The 19,806-nt window shown below is 36.7% G+C and overlaps 1 protein-coding gene across 1 annotated transcript in view; it reads left to right on the top strand.

Moving 5' to 3' along the window:
* shg (DE-cadherin) overlaps positions 1-19,806 on the top strand; it is a 239,108-nt gene that overhangs the window by 139,578 nt on the left and 79,724 nt on the right. The window contains exons 10-11 of the mRNA XM_089088478.1: positions 14,901-15,078; positions 16,186-16,362. Of these exons, the coding sequence (XP_088944604.1) occupies positions 14,901-15,078; positions 16,186-16,362 (355 nt within the window). The remainder of the gene's footprint in view (positions 1-14,900; positions 15,079-16,185; positions 16,363-19,806) is intronic.

The raw sequence follows: 19,806 nt of genomic DNA on the forward strand, positions 1-19,806 counted from the left end.
GTTTAACAAAATATAATATTCAAATTTTTTTTAATTATTCATATACGGTGAGCAAAAATCAAAACCTTTATTAATTAAAAAACGTTCAAAAATTAAATAAAAAAAACAAGTTTTTTTAACTGAAAGTAAGGAACGACGTTAAAACTTAAAACGAACAGAAATTATTCCGTATATGAAGGAGGCTGTCCCCTCCTCAACGCCTTGCTCTTTACGCTAAAGTTTTTTTATTGTTTTAAAAAATAAAGTTGTGAGACAGAGTCAAACTTTAGCGTAAAGAGCAAGGCGTTGAGGAGGGGACAGCCCCCTTCATATACGGAATAATTTCTGTTCGTTTTAAGTTTTAACGTCGTTCCTTACTTTCAGTTTAAAAAACTTGTTTTTTTTATTTAATTTGCAATTTAGAATGAAGTTCCGTGCTAACAGAGGTGAACTCGGAAGGTGTCAAGACGAAAGGAGCGCAAAAATTGTTTAAGTAGCTTGGCATTTTTCCGCTAAAGAAGTCTTGCTCTGAAATGTCCTCCCCCCTAAAAAAAAATGATGCCCCCTGCAAAGAAAAAGAGATGTATTTGTTGTTAAATTTTTCTTAGACAGACAAATTATTGGAAAGTTCATACAAAAAAAGGAATGCGTTTTTTTATGTTTTATTTTTTTTTAGTACCGATATGGTTCTTCTGCATTTCATCTTAACTTTCTTTTCTTTTTTTTTAATTATTGACTTCATTTGTTGGAGCATTGTAAGAAATTGGTCATTTTTTCTCCTGGGAAATAACAGTTGCTAAGATTTATCAGATAAAAAGGTAATCATAATGATATTCGATTGGGAACAAAAATAATTCCATAATAATCCTCCCTTTTCCCATTGTCCGTCAGTGATACGGTATCCAAGGTGTAAGATAAGAAAACACGTCAATTGACGCTTGTCACATCTGTAACCTTTTATTTAGCTAATCATGTATTAAGCTTTTATAAGTAGAAACATTCTAACAGGTCGCGGAAAAAGTTGGTTCATTACACAATTTTGGTATTTAGATGAAAATCACCTCCTTTACAAAATAGCACAATTTCCTTTCTTCTGTTTTTTGTGGTGTTTTGCAAAAAGGACATAAGTCCACCTTTCCTAATTTTGTAGGAGAGCAAAATGAAAATAAAAACGCACAACGAAAAAAATCTTTCTGAAAGATCAGAATTTAAGAAACTTGAAACTTTAAAGACTAATTCCTTGTTAACTTTTTCATCGGAATTCACTGGATATGTCCAAATTGCTGAAATGTTTGCTACTTAGAAGAAAAGGGACTTACGCTTTTTTTTATGTCTTTTTGGAACAATTTATAACTCGGTCAGAATTTACGATAAGCCCATTTGGAATAGATCAATCGATAGATCTCTTTGCACTCTTTCGAACCATGTACTTTAACTCATTTTTGGAAAAAGTGGACTTAGGCCCTTTTTGCCAAACGCCACAGTTTTGTCAAGCGTATACAGGAATGCGCTTTATTCTGTGGTCGTGACTGTCATAACAAACCCTTTTAAGACAGTTTCTTTGCTTATCTGCTTTTTTTATTTGGTGGAGGTTGGGCAAAATAAGCAAAAAAGAAAGAAGGCAATTTCTGGAACCTTAACAAAAAATTGTGTTTACGTCTTGCTAGAAACTCAAAACCCATTTGAAAAAACAGTTCCTGGCTTGACCACCTTTTTTAGAACCCATTAATTCCTCATAACATAGATTAATGAAGGTAGGCTACATACACAGTAATTTCTGCTTTTCCTATAAGAGGTTTGCACTTCATAGCGATTGATGGAGAGGATACGCTATGCTTGGATTCACTTTGAAACCGTTACCAATATTGCATATCTTTTGTCAATGAAACCATTGCCAATGTTGTGCTTTTTTATGTATAAAATTTGCTTAATTTGCATGCTTATATATCTTTGTGCTCGTAGGTAAAAGGTCCAAAATTAGTTGTTTTTTTAATTGATAAGATAAAATAAGATTTGGGTACTGAAGTATTAACGCCACCACAGGAAAAGTTCCGCAATATTGAGATAGCTAAGAAATAAACATATTTAGAATCAGAATCTCATCCTGAATCCAAATATTACACTTTGTGTCATAAATGAACTTTACCCCAATATGTAAATATATACAATGAATTGTATACTACTACTACTACTACTAACAACTCACTGCAGCACCGAGCCGCCTGAGGCCAACACAGCCACACGCGCTCCTCCTCCATCCGATTCTATTCAAAACCTCCCCCTTTATTCCCTTCCAAGAAGTTTCCATTTCCTTTAAATCTTTTCTTACAGCATCCCCCCACCCAATTCGGGGACGACCTGCTTTGCGTTTGGCCCTAGACAGTTGGCCGACGAGGGCTATCTTTGACAATTTGATCATTCTTCATTTGAAGAATGTGTCCTAGCCATCTCAATTTTTCTTTTATTATAGCCCTAGAAAGCGGGATTGCAACACGTTTTTTGTAAAGCTTACTGTTTGAAATATGGCAGTCAGTCGGGTGCCCAAAACAATCCGTAGACAATTTCACTGCGAAAACATCTAGCAAATCCTCATCTGTCTTCCGGAGCGCCCACGCTTCACAGCCATACTTGACCACTGTGAGCACTGTAGCTTACAATATTCTAATCTTGGTTCGCAAACTTATCTTGCTATTCTTCCAAAATTTTTTTTCGACTGTGAAATAACACCCTGGGTTATTCTAACTTGAACATCTTCGCTGCACCCTCCGACTTTACTAGGTTAGTGAAACATTCCGCTTCATAGATCTTCTCGTTACCCAATATCACCTCTTCACTTTCACTTATTTCTAATTTTACCGACTTAGCCTTCTTACACCTATTCTTAAACTTATTCTTGCACCTTGGACTCTCAAAACCTCTACAAGTTCATTCTAATTTTAACATCTTCGCTGCACCCTCCGACTTTACTAGGTAAGTGAAACTGTCCGCTTGATAGATCTTCTCGTTACCCAATATCACCTCTTCACTTTCACTTATTCCTAATTTTAGCGACTTAGCCTTCTTACACCTATTCTTAAACTTATTCTTGCACCTTGGACTCTCAAAACCTCTACAAGATCATTCTAATTTTAACATCTTCGCTGCACCCTCCGACTTTACTAGGTTAGTGAAACTGTCCGCTTGATAGATCTTCTCGTTACCCAATATCACCTCTTCAATTTCACTTTTTCCTAATTTTAGCGACTAAGCCTTCTTAACACCCATTCTTAAACTTATTCTTGCACCCTTAGCTCTCAAAACCTCAAAAAGTTCATTCTAATTTTAACATCTTCGCTGCACCCTCCGACTTTACTAGGTTAGTGAAACTTTCCGCTTGATAGATCTTTTCGTTACCCAATATCACCTCTTCATTTTCACTTATTCCTAATTTTAGCGACTTAGCCTTCTTACACCTATTCTTAAACTTATTCTTGCACCTTGGACTCTCAAAACCTCTACAAGTTCATTCTAATTTTAACATCTTCGCTGCACCCTCCGACTTTACTAGGTTAGTGAAACTGTCCGCTTGATAGATCATCTCGTTACCCAATATCACCTCTTCACTTTCACTTATTCCTAATTTTAGCGACTCAGCCTTCTTAACACCCATTCTTAAACTTATTCTTGCACTCTTAGCTCTCAAAACCTCAAAAAGTTCATTCTAATTTTAACATCTTCGCTGCACACACCGTCTTTACTAGGTTAGTGAAACTGTCCGCTTGATGGATCTTCTCGTTACCCAATATCACCTCTTCACTTTCACTTATTCCTAATTTTAGCGACTTAGCCTTCTTACACCTAATCTTAAACTTATTCTTGCACCTTGGACTCTCAAAACCTCAAAAAGATCATTCTAATTTTAACATCTTCGCTGTACCCTCCGACTTTACTAGTTTAGTGAAACTGTCCGCTTGATAGATCATCTCGTTACCCAATATCACCTCTTCACTTTCACTTTTTCCTAATTTTAGCGACTAAGCCTTCTTAACACCCATTCTTAAACTTATTCTTGCACTCTTAGCTCTCAAAACCTCAAAAAGTTCATTCTAATTTTAACATCTTCGGTGCACACACCGTCTTTACTAGGTTAGTGAAACTGTCCGCTTGATAGATCTTCTCGTTACCCAATATCACCTCTTCACTTTCACTTAATCCTAATTTTAGCGACTCAGCCTTCTTAACACCCATTCTTAAACTTATTCTTGCACCCTTAGCTCTCAAAACCTCAAAAAGTTCATTCTAATTTTAACATCTTCGCTGCACCCTCCGACTTTACTAGGTTAGTGAAACTGTCCGCTTGATAGATCTTCTCGTTACCCAATATCACCTCTTCACTTTCACTTATTCCTAATTTTAGCGACTTGGCCTTCTTACACCTATTCTTAAACTTATTCTTGCACATTGGACTCTCAAAACCTCAAAAAGTTCATTCGAATTTTAACATCTTCGCTGCACACATGGTCTTTACTAGGTTAGTGAAACTGTCCGCTTGATAGATCTTCTCGTTACCCAATACCACCTCTTCACTTTCACTTATTCCTAATTTTAGCGACTTAGCCTTCTTACACCTATTCTTAAACTTATTCTTGCACCTTGGACTCTCAAAACCTCTACTATTTCATTCTAATTTTAACATCTTCGCTGCACCCTCCGACTTTACTAGGTTAGTGAAACTGTCCGCTTGATAGATCTTCTCGTTACCCAATATCACCTCTTCACTTTCACTTATTCCTAATTTTAGCGACTGAGCCTTCTTAACACCCATTCTTAAACTTATTCTTGCACTCTTAGCTCTCAAAACCTCAAAAAGTTCATTCTAATTTTAACATCTTCGGTGCACACTCCGTCTTTACTAGGTTAGTGAAACTGTCCGCTTGATTGATCTTCTCGTTACCCAATATCACCTCTTCACTTTCACTTATTCCTAATTTTAGCGACTTAGCCTTCTTACACCTATTCTTAAACTTATTCTTGCACCTTGGACTCTCAAAACCTCAAAAAGTTCATTCTAATTTTAACATCTTCGCTGCACCCTCCGACTTTACTAGGTTAGTGAAACTGTCCGCTTGATAGATCTTCTCGTTACCCAATATCACCTCTTCACTTTCACGTATTCCTAATTTTAGCGACTCAGCCTTCTTAACACCCATTCTTAAATTTATTCTTGCACTCTTAGCTCTCAAAACCTCAAAAAGTTCATTCTAATTTTAACATCTTCGGTGCACACACCGTCTTTACTAGGTTACTGAAACTGTCCGCTTGATAGATCTTCTCGTTACCCAATACCACCTCTTCACTTTCACTTATTCCTAATTTTAGTGACTTAGCCTTCTTACACCTATTCTTAAACTTATTCTTGCACCTTGGACTCTCAAAACCTCAAAAAGTTCATTGTAATTTTAACATCTTCGCTGCACCCTCCGACTTTACTAGGTTAGTGAAACTGTCCGCTTGATAGATCTTCTCGTTACCCAATACCACCTCTTCACTTTCACTTATTCCTAATTTTAGCGACTTAGCCTTCTTACACCTATTCATAAACATATTCTTGCACCTTGGACTCTCAAAACCTCAAAAAGTTCATTCTAATTTTAACATCGTCGCTGCACCATCCGACTTTACTAGGTTAGTGAAACTGTCCGCTTGATAGATCATCTCGTTACCCAATATCACCTCTTCACTTTCACTTATTCCTAATTTTAGCGACTCAGCCTTCTTAACACACATTCTTAAACTTATTCTTGCACTCTTAGCTCTCAAAACCTCAAAAAGTTCATTCTAATTTTAACATCTTCGGTGCACACACCGTCTTTACTAGGTTAGTGAAACTGTCCGCTTGATGGATCTTCTCGTTACCCAATATCACCTCTTCACTTTCACTTATTCCTAATTTTAGCGACTTAGCCTTCTTACACCTATTCTTAATCTTATTCTTGCACCTTGGACTCTCAAAACCTCAAAAAGTTCATTCGAATTTTAACATCTTCGCTGCACACATGGTCTTTACTAGGTTAGTGAAACTGTCCGCTTGATAGATCTTCTCGTTACCCAATATCACCTCTTCATTTTCACTTATTCCTAATTTTAGCGACTTAGCCTTCTTACACCTATTCTTAAACTTATTATTTCACCTTTTACTCTCAAAACCTCTACAAGATCATTCTAATTCTAAAATCTTCGCTGCACCCTCGGACTTTACTAGGTTAGTGAAACTTTCCGCTTGATAGATCATCTCGTTACCCAATATCACCTCTTCACTTTCACTTAATCCTAATTTTAGCGACTCAGCCTTCTTAACACCCATTCTTAAACTTATTCTGGCACCCTTAGCTCTCAAAACCTCAAAAAGTTCATTCTAATTTTAACATCTTCGCTGCACCCTCCGACTTTACTAGGTTAGTGAAACTTTCCGCTTGATAGATCTTTTCGTTACCCAATATCACCTCTTCACTTTCACTTATTCCTAATTTTAGCGACTTAGCCTTCTTACACCTATTCTTAAACTTATTCTTGCACCTTGGACTCTCAAAACCTCAAAAAGTTCATTCTAATTTTAACATCTTCGCTGTACCCTCCGACTTTACTAGGTTAGTGAAACTGTCCGCTCGATAGATCTTCTCGTTACCCAATATCACCTCTTCACTTTCACTTATTCCTAATTTTAGCGACGCAGCCTTCTTAACACCCATTCTTAAACTTAGTCTTGCACCCTTAGCTCTCAAAACCTCAAAAAGTTCATTCTAATTTTAACATCTTCGCTGCACCCTCCGACTTTACTAGGTTAGTGAAACTGTCCGCTTGATAGATCTTCTCGTTACCCAATATCACCTCTTCACTTTCACTTATTCCTAATTTTAGCGACGCAGCCTTCTTAACACCCATTCTTAAACTTATTCTTGCACTCTTAGCTCTCAAAACCTCAAAAAGTTCATTCTAATTTTAACATCTTCGCTGCACACGCCGTCTTTACTAGGTTAGTGAAACTGTCCGCTTGATAGATCTTCTCGTTACCCAATATCACCTCTTCACTTTCACTTATTCCTAATTTTAGCGACTTAGCCTTCTTACACCTATTCTTAAACTTATTCTTGCACCTTGGACTCTCAAAACCTCTACAAGTTCATTCTAATTTTAACATCTTCGCTGCACCCTCCGAATTTATTAGGTTAGTGAAACTGTCCGCTTGATAGATCTTCTCGTACCCAATATCACCTCTTCACTTTCACTTATTCCTAATTTTAGCGACTCAGCCTTCTTAACACCCATTCTTAAACTTATTCTTGCACCCTTAGCTCTCAAAACCTCAAAAAGTTCATTCTAATTTTAACATCTTCGCTGCACCCTCCGACTTTACTAGGTTAGTGAAACATTCCGCTTCATAGATCTTCTCGTTACCCAATATCACCTCTTCACTTTCACTTATTTCTAATTTTACCGACTTGGCCTTCTTACACCTATTCTTAAACTTATTCTTGCACCTTGGACTCTCAAAACCTCTACAAGTTCATTCTAATTCTAACATCTTCGCTGCACCCTCCGACTTTACTAGGTTAGTGAAACTGTCCGCTTGATAGATCTTCTCGTTACCCAATATCACCTCTTCACTTTCACTTATTCCTAATTTTAGCGACTTGGCCTTCTTACACCTATTCTTAAACTTATTCTTGCACCTTGGACTCTCAAAACCTCTACAAGTTCATTCTAATTTTAACATCTTCGCTGCACTCTCCGATTTACTAGGTTAGTGAAAATGTCCTCTTGATAGATCTTCTCGTTACCCAATATCACCTCTTCAGTTTCACTTATTCCTAATTTTAGCGACGCAGCCTTCTTAACACCCATTCTTAAACTTATTCTTCCACTCTTAGCTCTCAAAACCTCAAAAAGTTCATTCTAATATTAACATCTTCTCTGCACCCTCCGACTTTACTAGGTTAGCGAAACTGTCCGCTTGATAGATCTTCTCGTTACCCAATATCACCTCTTCACTTTCACTTATTCCTAATTTTAGCGACGCAGCCTTCTTAACACCCATTCTTAAACTTATTCTTGCACGCTTAGCTCTCAAAACCTCAAAAAATTCATTCTAATTTTAACATCTTCACTGCACCCTCCGACTTTACTAGGTTAGTGAAACTGTCCGCTTGATAGATCTTCTCGTTACCCAATATCACCTCTTCACTTTCACTTATTCCTAATTTTAGCGACACAGCCTTCTTAACACCCATTCTTAAACTTATTCTTGCACTCTTAGCTCTCAAAACCTCAAAAAGTTCATTCTAATTTTAACATCTTCTCTGCACCCTCCGACTTTACTAGGTTAGTGAAACTGTCCGCTTGATAGATCTTCTCGTTACCCAATATCACCTCTTCACTTTCACTTATTCCTAATTTTAGCGACACAGCCTTCTTAACACCCATTCTTAAACTTATTCTTGCACTCTTAGCTCTCAAAACCTCAAAACGTTCATTCTAATTTTAACATCTTCGCTGCACCCTCTGACTTTACTAGGTTAGTGAAACTGTCCGCTTGATAGATCTTCTCGTTACCCAATATCACCTCTTCAGTTTCACTTATTCCTAATTTTAGCGACGCAGCCTTCTTAACACCCATTCTTAAACTTATTCTTGCACTCTTAGCTCTCAAAACCTAAAAAAGTTCATTCTAATATTAACATCTTCGCTGCACCCTCGGACTTTACTAGGTTAGCGAAACTGTCCGCTTGATAGATCTTCTCGTTACCCAATATCACCTCTTCACTTTCACTTATTCCTAATTTTAGCGACGCAGCCTTCTTAACACCCATTCTTAAACTTATTCTTGCACCCTTAGCTCTCAAAAAGTTCATTCTAATTTTAACATCTTCGCTGCACACACCGTCTTTACTAGGTAAGTGAAGCTGTCCGCTTGATAGATCTTCTCGTTACCCAATATCACCTCTTCATTTACACTTATTCCTTATTTTAGCGACTCGGCCTTCTTAACACCCATTCATAAACTTATTCTTGCATCCTTAGCTCTCAAAACCTCAAAAAGTTCATTCTAATTTTAACATCTTCGCTGCACACACCGTCTTTACTAGGTAAGTGAAGCTGTCCGCTTGATAGATCTTCTCGTTACCCAATATCACCTCTTCATTTACACTTATTCCTTATTTTAGCGACTCGGCCTTCTTAACACCCATTCATAAACTTATTCTTGCATCCTTAGCTCTCAAAACCTCAAAAAGTTCATTCTAATTTTAACATCTTCGCTGCACACACCGTCTTTACTAGGTAAGTGAAGCTGTCCGCTTGATAGATGTTCTCGTTACCCAATGTCACCTCTTCACACCTTCACTTATTCCTTGTCTTTGCGATTTAGTCTTCTTAACACTTATTCTTAAACCTACTCTTGCACCTTGAACTCTCAAAACCTCTAAAAAGCATTCATTTAACTACATCTTTAGTCAAATTAGTTTAATTTAATTACTGTCATATCTTTTATCTTTTTTTTTACGTAATTTAATTACGGTCATATCATAGGTAATCTGCCCTAAATACAGTTTCTTTTTTAACACGTTTGTTTTATATGATTTAATTTGTTCCCAGAAAGAACGTTATATTACAGTTGCCAAATGTTTAATTAGATTGTGGGTTTTTTGTGTTGTTTCTGAACTGACTTTGAAAGCGCTACCGATACTGTGCATCTTATGTCAAATTTGCTTACTTTACTTACTAATATATCTTTGTGCTCATTTTAATATGCTTACAATTAAACTGCCATAAAATGTATTTTTTTAAATATATTTCCTCTACATTATCCGATTTTTTCTAAGAAAATATATCATATTATACTCACTAGCTCAATGTTTATTTAGATTTTGGGTTTTCAATGGCAGTTAAAGACTGTTAATCCAAATAAACATTTTCTTTCATAGCAACGTGGTAAAAGATCCCAAGTATCACTAGAGGCAAAAAAAAATCAGTTTTGTTTTGCGAGTTTTTAAGCAATTTTTGGAGAAAGTATTTTTCTGCTGTGAAGGCAGATTCTTCTCGCATAAGCAACACATTGTGGGTTTCATATTCGCTTCTAAGGATTTAACACATAACTTACACATATAAACTGTTATCTGTGATTTCTCAGCAAAACTTTATCCACAAATGATGAACTAGGGCACTTGCATATAAGCCATATATGCAGACAATCCGTACCGATTGAGGCTTTTTGGGAAGGGGTAAAGAGTGAAGCTTCAAATGATTTGACGTAGAGGAGTGTGTGCACCTGTGCTGGCCTCGTACGGCTTGGTACTTGGTACTGTGAGTTTTTAGTAGTAGTTGTAGTAGCAATGCAGTAAGGCTAAACCTAAAGATTGATTGTGGGGGTGGAAACGATTGTTCGCCCCAGACAAGCAGGTATACCAGTAGTTCCCAGCCGATTTTGGGCTATGCCCCACCTAGGTATTTCTAAAATCCTGATGCCCTCTCTTGATGTTTACATTTTGCTGTTCAAAGTTTTACGTGTATTTACCTGAAGGGAGCTTAAAAGGTCATTAACTTGGTATCTTGGTAACTTGGTATACTAATGATAAATATTGTCTGAATACAACACCTTTTATCATAGGAAGTGCAATCGCGCTGCCTAAGTAAAGAACGATGTTGGCACAATGTATTATTTATTTTTTATTATTAATTTGCACTTTACTGAAAAAATACAAATGAATGTGCATTGTCAGTTTAATAGACATTTACTGATGTTTATTAATCAAAATGTTAATACTGTTTGATTTATTAATGTTATAAAAGTAAAAACATTTATATTTTTTTCAGTAAAGTGCAAATTATGTTCTGGCCTTGGGAAGGCATAGGGGTTTGAGCCCTACTCATGTTGATTTCTGGTCGTTTTGAGTTAAATTTATTTATCGATGCTGATTTTTGGTAGTTTCATGCTTGGTAGATTATTTGATTTTTTTTTCTGCTCATTTTTGGTTTGAAGGAGAGTTTTACTTTTCTTCGAAAAACTTATTTTGTGGAAAAAGTCTTTAATAATACAACGTATAACGTCCTTGTAGTACTATCATATAACTTGTTTGCTCTTTAAGTGCATCTGAATGTGACGTTTAGTTATGTTTTTTTCTTTCAAAATTAAGGCTTTTAAGCATAGTCAGCCGAAGGGTGCACGTCCTGCCCATAACCCACCAAAATATTGCCATGCCCCATTGGTGGGGTCTGCGCCCCAAGTTGGGAATCACGGAGCTAGACACATCGTAGTGCTCAGGAGCGTATCCCGACATATTATTCACAATTATTTTTGGTTAGAAGGGAGTAGAAGGGAGGCTCGCGCTTACTAGTGAGCAATATTCGCTCAGATGTATCCGAGCTACTCAAGGCGTTTACCCCAATCATAAAGAAAAGAAAATGTCAATAATCACAATAAGTACGAACTTTAAAGAAATGATATGTGATTTTATCAATTTTTGTTGTCAACAAATCAAAATCAGCTATTACACCGTTTGCTAAGCTGTTCTCAAAGAGAGAATTAGCAGGGAAAAGCATGGTCAATCATACTTTGACCCTCCTGATTTGCCGTGTTAATCCTTCTTTTAATATATCCGCTTAAGTTCAGATACGAAGTTTGGGTATGATAGTGGCATAATCTATGTGCCCTTTCTGTTTTTCTCCTGAAAGATGTAGTCTCCTCTCTCCTCTCGCTTCCTTTACTTCTTGAAGTTTCCTGAGAGTACGTCTTTCTTCAAACCCATTCATCCAATGCTAATAGAGAATAAGAAAGTTCAGATCTTATTTTCTGCTTGATGAGTTGTACTGCTGGGAAGCGAAGTAGGAAAAAGTACCATCGATAGGAAACTTTTTATGATGAGTAAAGGAGGTATTGAAGGGCATCAGGAAGAGATTACTCTAAAATTGTCAAATCAATCAAATAAAGATGCAATTTAAAATTACTTGTGGAGAGATTGAATGTCAAGTTAAGAGTTTGAAATAGGTGTTATTGTTATTGCTTACCTTCTGTAAGCTTTTCAAACTTCGTTTTTTGACCATCTGAACGCAAAATGCTGTATTCCACCTTATCAATTTGGATTCCAGCCACGTCTCGGTTGTGCCCGCGCTTTGTCGGTTGTCGCGAAAACATTGGTCGATGCTGATACATCAGGTGAAACTCTCGTTTTAGCCGGGCGCGATGTTCATAAAGCGTTCGATTCTCTCATTCACGCCGCTACGCTACTCCATGCAGCAAAACATGGAGGGAGCCCTTCATATATCAGAGCCCTTCTAGACATGTATTGTCGTCTTAAGTTCGCCTAATACTTCACCCATTATCGAAAGCTGACGGCTCTCAAGTCTATGCACCAACCCCTGATATTTTTGTCAACGTCGAAAAAGGTTCTTCCCCTTCACTCTTCAATAATGAAGTTCTTGATGCACAGTCAGCTGTTCCCACATCTATCATCTTTGGTCGGTCTTGATTTATCTCTCATATGTTATGCAGACGACATTCTGAATTTGAGCCACACTATCCAGCGCATTAGCGAGATTTTCGCAACGCTACAATCTGAGTATGAAAAACTAGGTCTTCAGTTCAATGCTGAAAAGTCCGGAGTTGCATTCTTCACTGGAAGCAAACGTCGCCTAGGTATATTCCTCTCGGAAATAGTAGGAATAAGCCAGTAGATCATATCACCTACCTCGGTCTTCCCACTGGTTTGTCAGTAATGTACACGCGACAATTATTAATTGCTTACATTGAACGTAGAGTTGGGTTATCATATGCTTCTCTTGTAACGAATAAGTTCCGCTTCAACCACCGTCTTCTTTCGAATCCTGTCAACTCTGTCGCTCTACCACATCATCTGTACATATCGCGTTTTGGAAAATGCTCTTAAATTCTGACTAGTCAAAAATTCGTTCAGTATTCTTCCGGTTCGCTAAATATCTTTTACGTTTTCCCCCTTGGACCCGCAACTCTTATTTAGTTAAAAAATTCAGCATTGCTGACCCCATTATAAATGCAGAAAAATAAATTCGTGCTTATCATTCCCGTTTGTCAAAGCTGAACCTTCCTTGGTCGTCGGTACTGGCCCAGTAGTTAAGATGTATTTGGTGTGTTTTTTAAGTGTTTGTTTTCACGCTTAATGCAATTATTGCAATTTTAAACAGATTGATGATTTAGTCTCTTTTCGTAAGAAACCAAGAGAGGAAAGGATATAATAAATGAAAAAATAAAGTAAAAAAGGTGAGAAAAGGAGGATTTTGTCAACCAGTGACAAAACATTAAGACGAAGAACAAACAAATATTTTGGCAAAGACCACCGCCAATTTGTCCTCAGTGCTCAACAAAAAATCTAACCTTTCGAAGTGTACTTAACAAGAGGAGACCAGACACTCCTTACGGAGTTATGTTTCTTACGTCATGTGTAGCCAATGTGGTCTTAGATTGTGTTCAGTCTCTTTTCGTACGAATTCAATTTAAGTGACGCTGGTTATTCTCAATCTTGGTGCCAATTTTTTTCTGATAATATATTGCGTATATGACTAATAATTTAACTGTTTATTAATTATCCATTCTTTTAAGCATATTGTTTCAAGTAAAGAAGTAAAATTCGTGATTGAATAATTTCCTTGTTTCTGATATTTTAGTATATTGGAGTAAATGAATCATTTGTTGAGAGGGATCTGAATTCAAGACCAGCGGACGGAAGTGTCGTCTTGTGGCTTGGGGATGACTGGATGCCAGCTGCTAATTTATCGTTCGGGTGGCATTTTGGGATACGTTCAATGGACATTGCGAAAAGCACAAGCCATAGTTAGAAAACTACTTCCATTCGAAGCTTTTACACATCGAATACCTAGGTCAAGCCTAACACTACCTGCCTTTTTTTTTATTGACTCTTCCTTAAGCTCGAATCTTTCAAGTTTCAAATTTTTCGAAATTGCCTTCAGGGAAAATCAATTCAGTACGTCGCTGTTAACTAGGCCGGCAGCTCTAACCCCTAAGCTACAGCCGGATGTGTAGCTCTGGGTTTCAATCTGAACTGGTTTCGCAAATTTATTTTCAGTTTGCAATGGTTAAGCTTGTTTCTAGGCAATCTTAGTATCTGGGTTGACACTGCCATGTATTTATGCATGTTTACATGGCTTTTTGACCCCTGCCATGGATACTAGAAATTTCATGGGTTGCCGTGGATTTACTTTAATAAAACATTTAGGGTAAATTTGTTGGTTTCAACATGAAAGTGAATACATCACTTAATGCCTTTATTATGATCTTTCATGATTCAATAATCATTTCTGGTGGTGGGGGGGGGGGTTAATTCCATTTTGAGCCCTTAATGAGGCCCCAAAAGGTAAAACTGTCGATAGTAACCAAAAGTTTAAAAACATGTTTTTAAAAAAATTGGCCAGTGAGAAATTACTGCTTTTTCGTATTGAGAATCTATTCAGTGAAAGGTAGCACCGCGAGGAACGTAAAGGGAGAGGTGCATTTTGGTTCTCTTTGACAATACGCTTGCCATGGACAAGCCATGGATTTTTTTTCTTACGCTTGCCATGGACTTTTTTCTTGAGCCGGTGGCAACCCTGAATAATGTCATTGTTTTGGTAACCAATATAGCATAAGACTTACACTTATTCTGAAGTAGATGCCTGATTCATATTAACAAGCCGTTTTTTTTAAGAAAAAAAAATGTTAATTATACCCTTTTTAATTTCTGTTCAGTTTGTTACTACCTTTTTATTTAGGCCTACTGTTTCTGTACTTTTTATCTGCCTGAAACAAAAAGGTGCCTAGTTCTATTTGCAGGGCCGTAGACAAACATTTAGAGGGGGGTCAAACCGCTACGCCCCCCTTGGATACGGCCTTGCCTATTTGATATCTCTTTGTTTTATAGGTCCAATATTGACAAGCCAGTGGTTTACTTCAGTTTAGTAAACGGACAGACTGAAGATACTAACAAGGAGGAAACATTTCGACTTGTTGAACGAGCCAATGGTACCATGGATATATTCTTAGCACGTAAATTAGATTATGAAACCGTTTCTAACTACCAACTTAACATTCGAGTTCAGGTTTGTACTCATTAATCATATTTTTGGATTAACAGAAGGAAAATAGAATTAATTTGTTTCGCTCCAGTTCTGCGTGTTGGCTAATTTCTTGCCTTATCTTAAATGGTTCACAATTCTTTTCTCATTCTGTATCGTACTGTTAGAAAAAAAAAAGAAAACGGTTATTTGTTTAGGCTTGTCGAGAGATCTGACAAGAGTGGGTACCAATTGAAGGACGGGGGAGGGAGCTGGGAGAGCAATTGTCCTGTGTATTTTTTTTTTAAACTCCTCCATAGATTTTGAAAATAACTTTTACGTATTCACTGATAAATACCCTTTTTTTGTGTATTTTCAATGATTACATATTTAATTCAATTTAGATTAATTCTACTGATACATGTGTAGTTATTGTTAAATATTGAATTTTTTATTGTTAATCACTATGTTAATTATATTATTAATTATGTTAATTATGCGATTATTAATTAATGTTATCCCATTGTTATACGTGCTTTATTAAATCCAGATCAGTTAGGATTAGTTGAACAAGTAATCCTCATGACACTGATTACCCTCTTAAAACCTTGCTTGTTTATTAGGCCTAAAAATAAATAAGCAAAATAGATTTTTCTCCTCAACACTCAACATGCCTATTTACCTACATTTTACGCCTTTCCCATTACTCTAATGATTTAAGCATTAATGGAATTTTGATTTAAGTTGGAATATCTTTATTATGTGTGTTGTAAGTTGTAAAACTGTCAGTGACCCCTTAGCTAATTTTTCATTCAGAAATATCAAGTTCAGGCGCTTGCATAGGGAAGGGGGGCTCCAATCCCGGATCACTCAGTGAACTCTCGTGATTTTTTACTATATGATCCTTATTTTTCTATGATGCTCATGCGATATGCTTCTTTTTTTGTTGTTTTGTCGAATTTACCCCTCCCCCAAAGTAAATTCATGCGTAGTTGCCTGTTTAAATTTTGCCTTACATTTTGTGAAATGGATTGCACTTTTTTTTTTCAACTACTAGCGTTTCAAAAAAAAATAAAATGACGATACATTGCTTCATGATGGTTACTTCTAAAGCTTTTTTAAGTAAAAAGAATAAATAAATTTGTTTTTCAGAATGACTTCGATGTTAGTGCCGAAACGATCGTTCGACTCCGAGTGTTGGATTCGAATGATGAAATCCCAAGTTTCATTGATGTCGAGTCTGGAAGTGTTTTGGAAAATTCGGCTGTCCAAACTTTTGTTCTTCGAATCAGAGCCATTGATAAGGATGGAACATCTCCGAATAATAAGGTCTTTTTTTCTAAATTATGCATAATAATAATAACAAACCTGCTAATAGACTAAGACAAACTTCGAAAAGCGGAAAAGAAATGCTCCAAGGGCTCCTCCCCTTTTCCCCTTTGTGAAAATTGGGAGAAAATGCCATTTAAATGGAAAATGTCGATAAGAAAGCGAGAGAGAGAGAGAGAGAGAGAGAGAGAGAGAGAGAGAGAGAGAGAGAGAGAGAGAGAGAGAGAGAGAGAGAGAGAGAGACGAGGGAGGTGAGGTGAGGTGAGGTGAGGTCTAAGGAAATGACTTGGAAAGCGAATTCTTTCTTAGTTTATACAGAAAATTGCTACTAAAATGTAAGAAAATTTCAAATATATAAATAAATAATTATCAAATAAGTAAAAAAATAACTATTTTTAGCCCTATGGAAGGTTTCTGCTGGAATTTGTTCCTCTCACTTCTAGAGGGATTTAAATAGCAATGTTTGACTAGTATATAAAAAAACAACAAAAGACTGGAAAAGGCAAAAAAAAGTCCTCTTTTCTCAAAATTGGTGAGATTGTGTTTGAAGAAGGATTGTGTTTGAATATATAAGAGGCTTTTCCTTCATCATAGATATTTCTTATGGATGTTTTTGAATTACTTAATTAATCATACCGTTATATATCGTAAAGCAAAGTTCGGGTAATGTTTATATGGTAAAGTTAAGGAAGTATCATTAAAGATATTCCTTGGGCAACGCTGTATCCCCCCCCCCCCGGGGGCGGGGTAGAACGAAAAATGCCTATAAACAAGTTTTTGATGCGTTTTGTAAAAAATACATAAATTAGAACCCCCCCCCCCCCCCCCGACACAAAAATTGTGGATATGCCCTTGTTCTGAGGTATCTTTTTTTGAAATTGCTTCTATCCTCTCCGACTTTTAATTTATCAAGTGGGCGTAGCCTAAGTCCATCTATTGAGACAGACATTATTTCGTGAATATTTCAGTAACAAATACTGTAAATAGAATCGGAAGAGAATATATTAAAAACAAACGGAGTTACCAGTTGGTTTGAATTTAAGCTCAATAATTCATTGATCCGTGAGACCTTGATAATATTTAGATACGCCCAACGCCGCGCTGCCAAGCTCTGATTCGAGTTTTCACCGGTTGTTTTTTTGCATTCGTACCTGTTAATGACTGGACATCTCGAGTTTTTTTTTTAATATCATGATTTGCAATGTCCTTGGGATTCAAGCTATAAAGATCAGAGTATAATCTAAATACCAAAAGAAATAACATTGGCACAGAAAACAGTCATAAGTATACATGATATGTCCTGATACAAAAGTAGACTTGGAAATCAAAATTAGGATGGGTCGGGCATAAAGTCCGGAGAAGTCTCATTTTTCTAATTATTTGAATTTACGAAAACCGTCCTCCCCCCCCCCCCCAAAAAAAAAATCATAATTGTTGTCACGGCGGTTCAAAGTAGCAAACTCGCAATTTTTTTCTAGTGCCGCTTTTGTCAAATATGGTGAGAATTTTTTGCAAGGGAGTTTTCCACGAGGGAATTGTGCGGGGGAGGGGGTTCTAGAAGAGGAAGGAATTAGCCTGTGGAGCGATTGAAGATGATATTATTTTGACTTGAATCTAAAAAATGATAAGTCTGGAAAAGGTTTTTCGATAGGATGAATGATATTTTGTCGATAGATCAGGGGATTTTCTAGGGGCGGAAGGAATTAGCCTGATTGCCCAGCAAAATAAACCTTTAAAAATAGCAGAAGCCCATTGAAGATCATTTAATATTCTAAAAAACATCACTCTGATATGAAATCTATCGGGAGGATGGGGGAGGCTCAGCCTCAGTAGCTGGTAGATTAGTTGTGTTAGATGCTAGATGATCCCCATTACTCGGCTTCGATAACCAGTATTTAGACATCGAGGTTTTTATTATCTTTAATTTGTGTGAAAGCAAATGCATCCGTTCATTTAGGGCCATATAATATATTGTTTAAATGTGCTGTACTAATGCTATTTATATTCAAAATCTTTGCACATAGTGGTAGAAGATAAGTGGCCGTAATTATTTGCAAGTTATGACTTCTAAAATTTCAAATGAGAATATCAAGAACACGAAAGAATTTGCTGATCTGACATGCTCTTGGACTTTATGCTGAGTGAAATGTGCAAGATTTAAGCCAAGATGCCAGACTCAACTAGTAATATTTGTTTGGCCATTTTTGTTGAACGTATGCAAAAGTATGCAATACTTGCATATTCTTGGAGCGACTGACACATACATGTGTGCAAGGCCGTATCCAGGGGTGGAGGAGGGCACCGGGTTTGACCCTCTCCCGAAATTTTTGTCCGACTCGTGAAAAAGTAAAGAAAAGCATGAAGATAAATTTTTGATGCATTTTATGATTCTTTTTTTTTTACCCCTGCTCACCTGAACAAAAATTGTGGATACAGTCTTGCCTGTGTGTATTGACGCTAGTGTCTTATCCAGCATGAAGGTTGGGGGGGGGGGGGTAACAACGGTTGGAAAGCTGTATAAGGGGTTTATGCCTCTATTAAACCCGCTAAGAAATTAAGTTGAATGTTTTTAATTCATAAATATTTTTTTTAAATAGCTTCTCTGTTACAGATACAAAGAAAAGGAGGCGTTTATGTCTATCAGGGGGGGGGGTCCTCTATCTATTGTCGCCAAACTTCTACAAATTGTAGGTTTGTAGCGTACATTTACAACTAGCATGGTTTTTAAGCTTAAATTCTCTTGCTTGGTGACAAAGAAGAAGACGAAAGAATAGAAAGAATAGACGAAAGAATAGCGAAAGAAGACGAAAGAATAGGCGAAAGAATACCTTACCTTACTCACATCTTAATGCGAACAATGAATTATAGTCAATTTTTATATAATTTACCAATTATAATAATTATAAACAATTGTGATCCATAATTTTTGTCGGAAGGATGTTATTTCAGATACCCTGGACTTACAATCGTTCATTTTATTGTTAATATGTTGTTTTCCCAGTCGGCAATTGTTGTTATAAACAGAAATGTATGGCCAGAATTCAGGACCCTGTATTCGACAAAGTGTAACTTAACCAGTGCTCATTAACTACAAACAATGCTGAAACTGAGAATTTTTCCTTTGTCTTAGTTAAGAAAGTTTATTTGCTATTTATTCATCGAAACATACTAGCCTGCTATGCAGCTATATGTTACGCAAGGGTACATTTTCAAGTACATTTCAAATTTTCAAGTACATTTCAAGTTCCCCCATCAGTTGCATCAATTGGGAGTGTTCCTGGATTTTTTTTTTGTCCCCACCCCCGATAGATTTTGAAAAATGATCTTTTCTGGTATTTTGATGGGAAAAAAAAATGATCCGATAGATTTTGAAGATGTATTTTGCAACCCCACCTCCACTCCCACCCCCTATTTTTGTGACTTGATACCACTGATATCTGTTGC

Source organism: Artemia sp. Qi Xiang Cuo, chromosome 4, assembly GCF_049724085.1.
Source record: "Artemia sp. Qi Xiang Cuo chromosome 4, ASM4972408v1, whole genome shotgun sequence".
NCBI lineage: Eukaryota > Metazoa > Arthropoda > Branchiopoda > Anostraca > Artemiidae > Artemia > Artemia sp. Qi Xiang Cuo.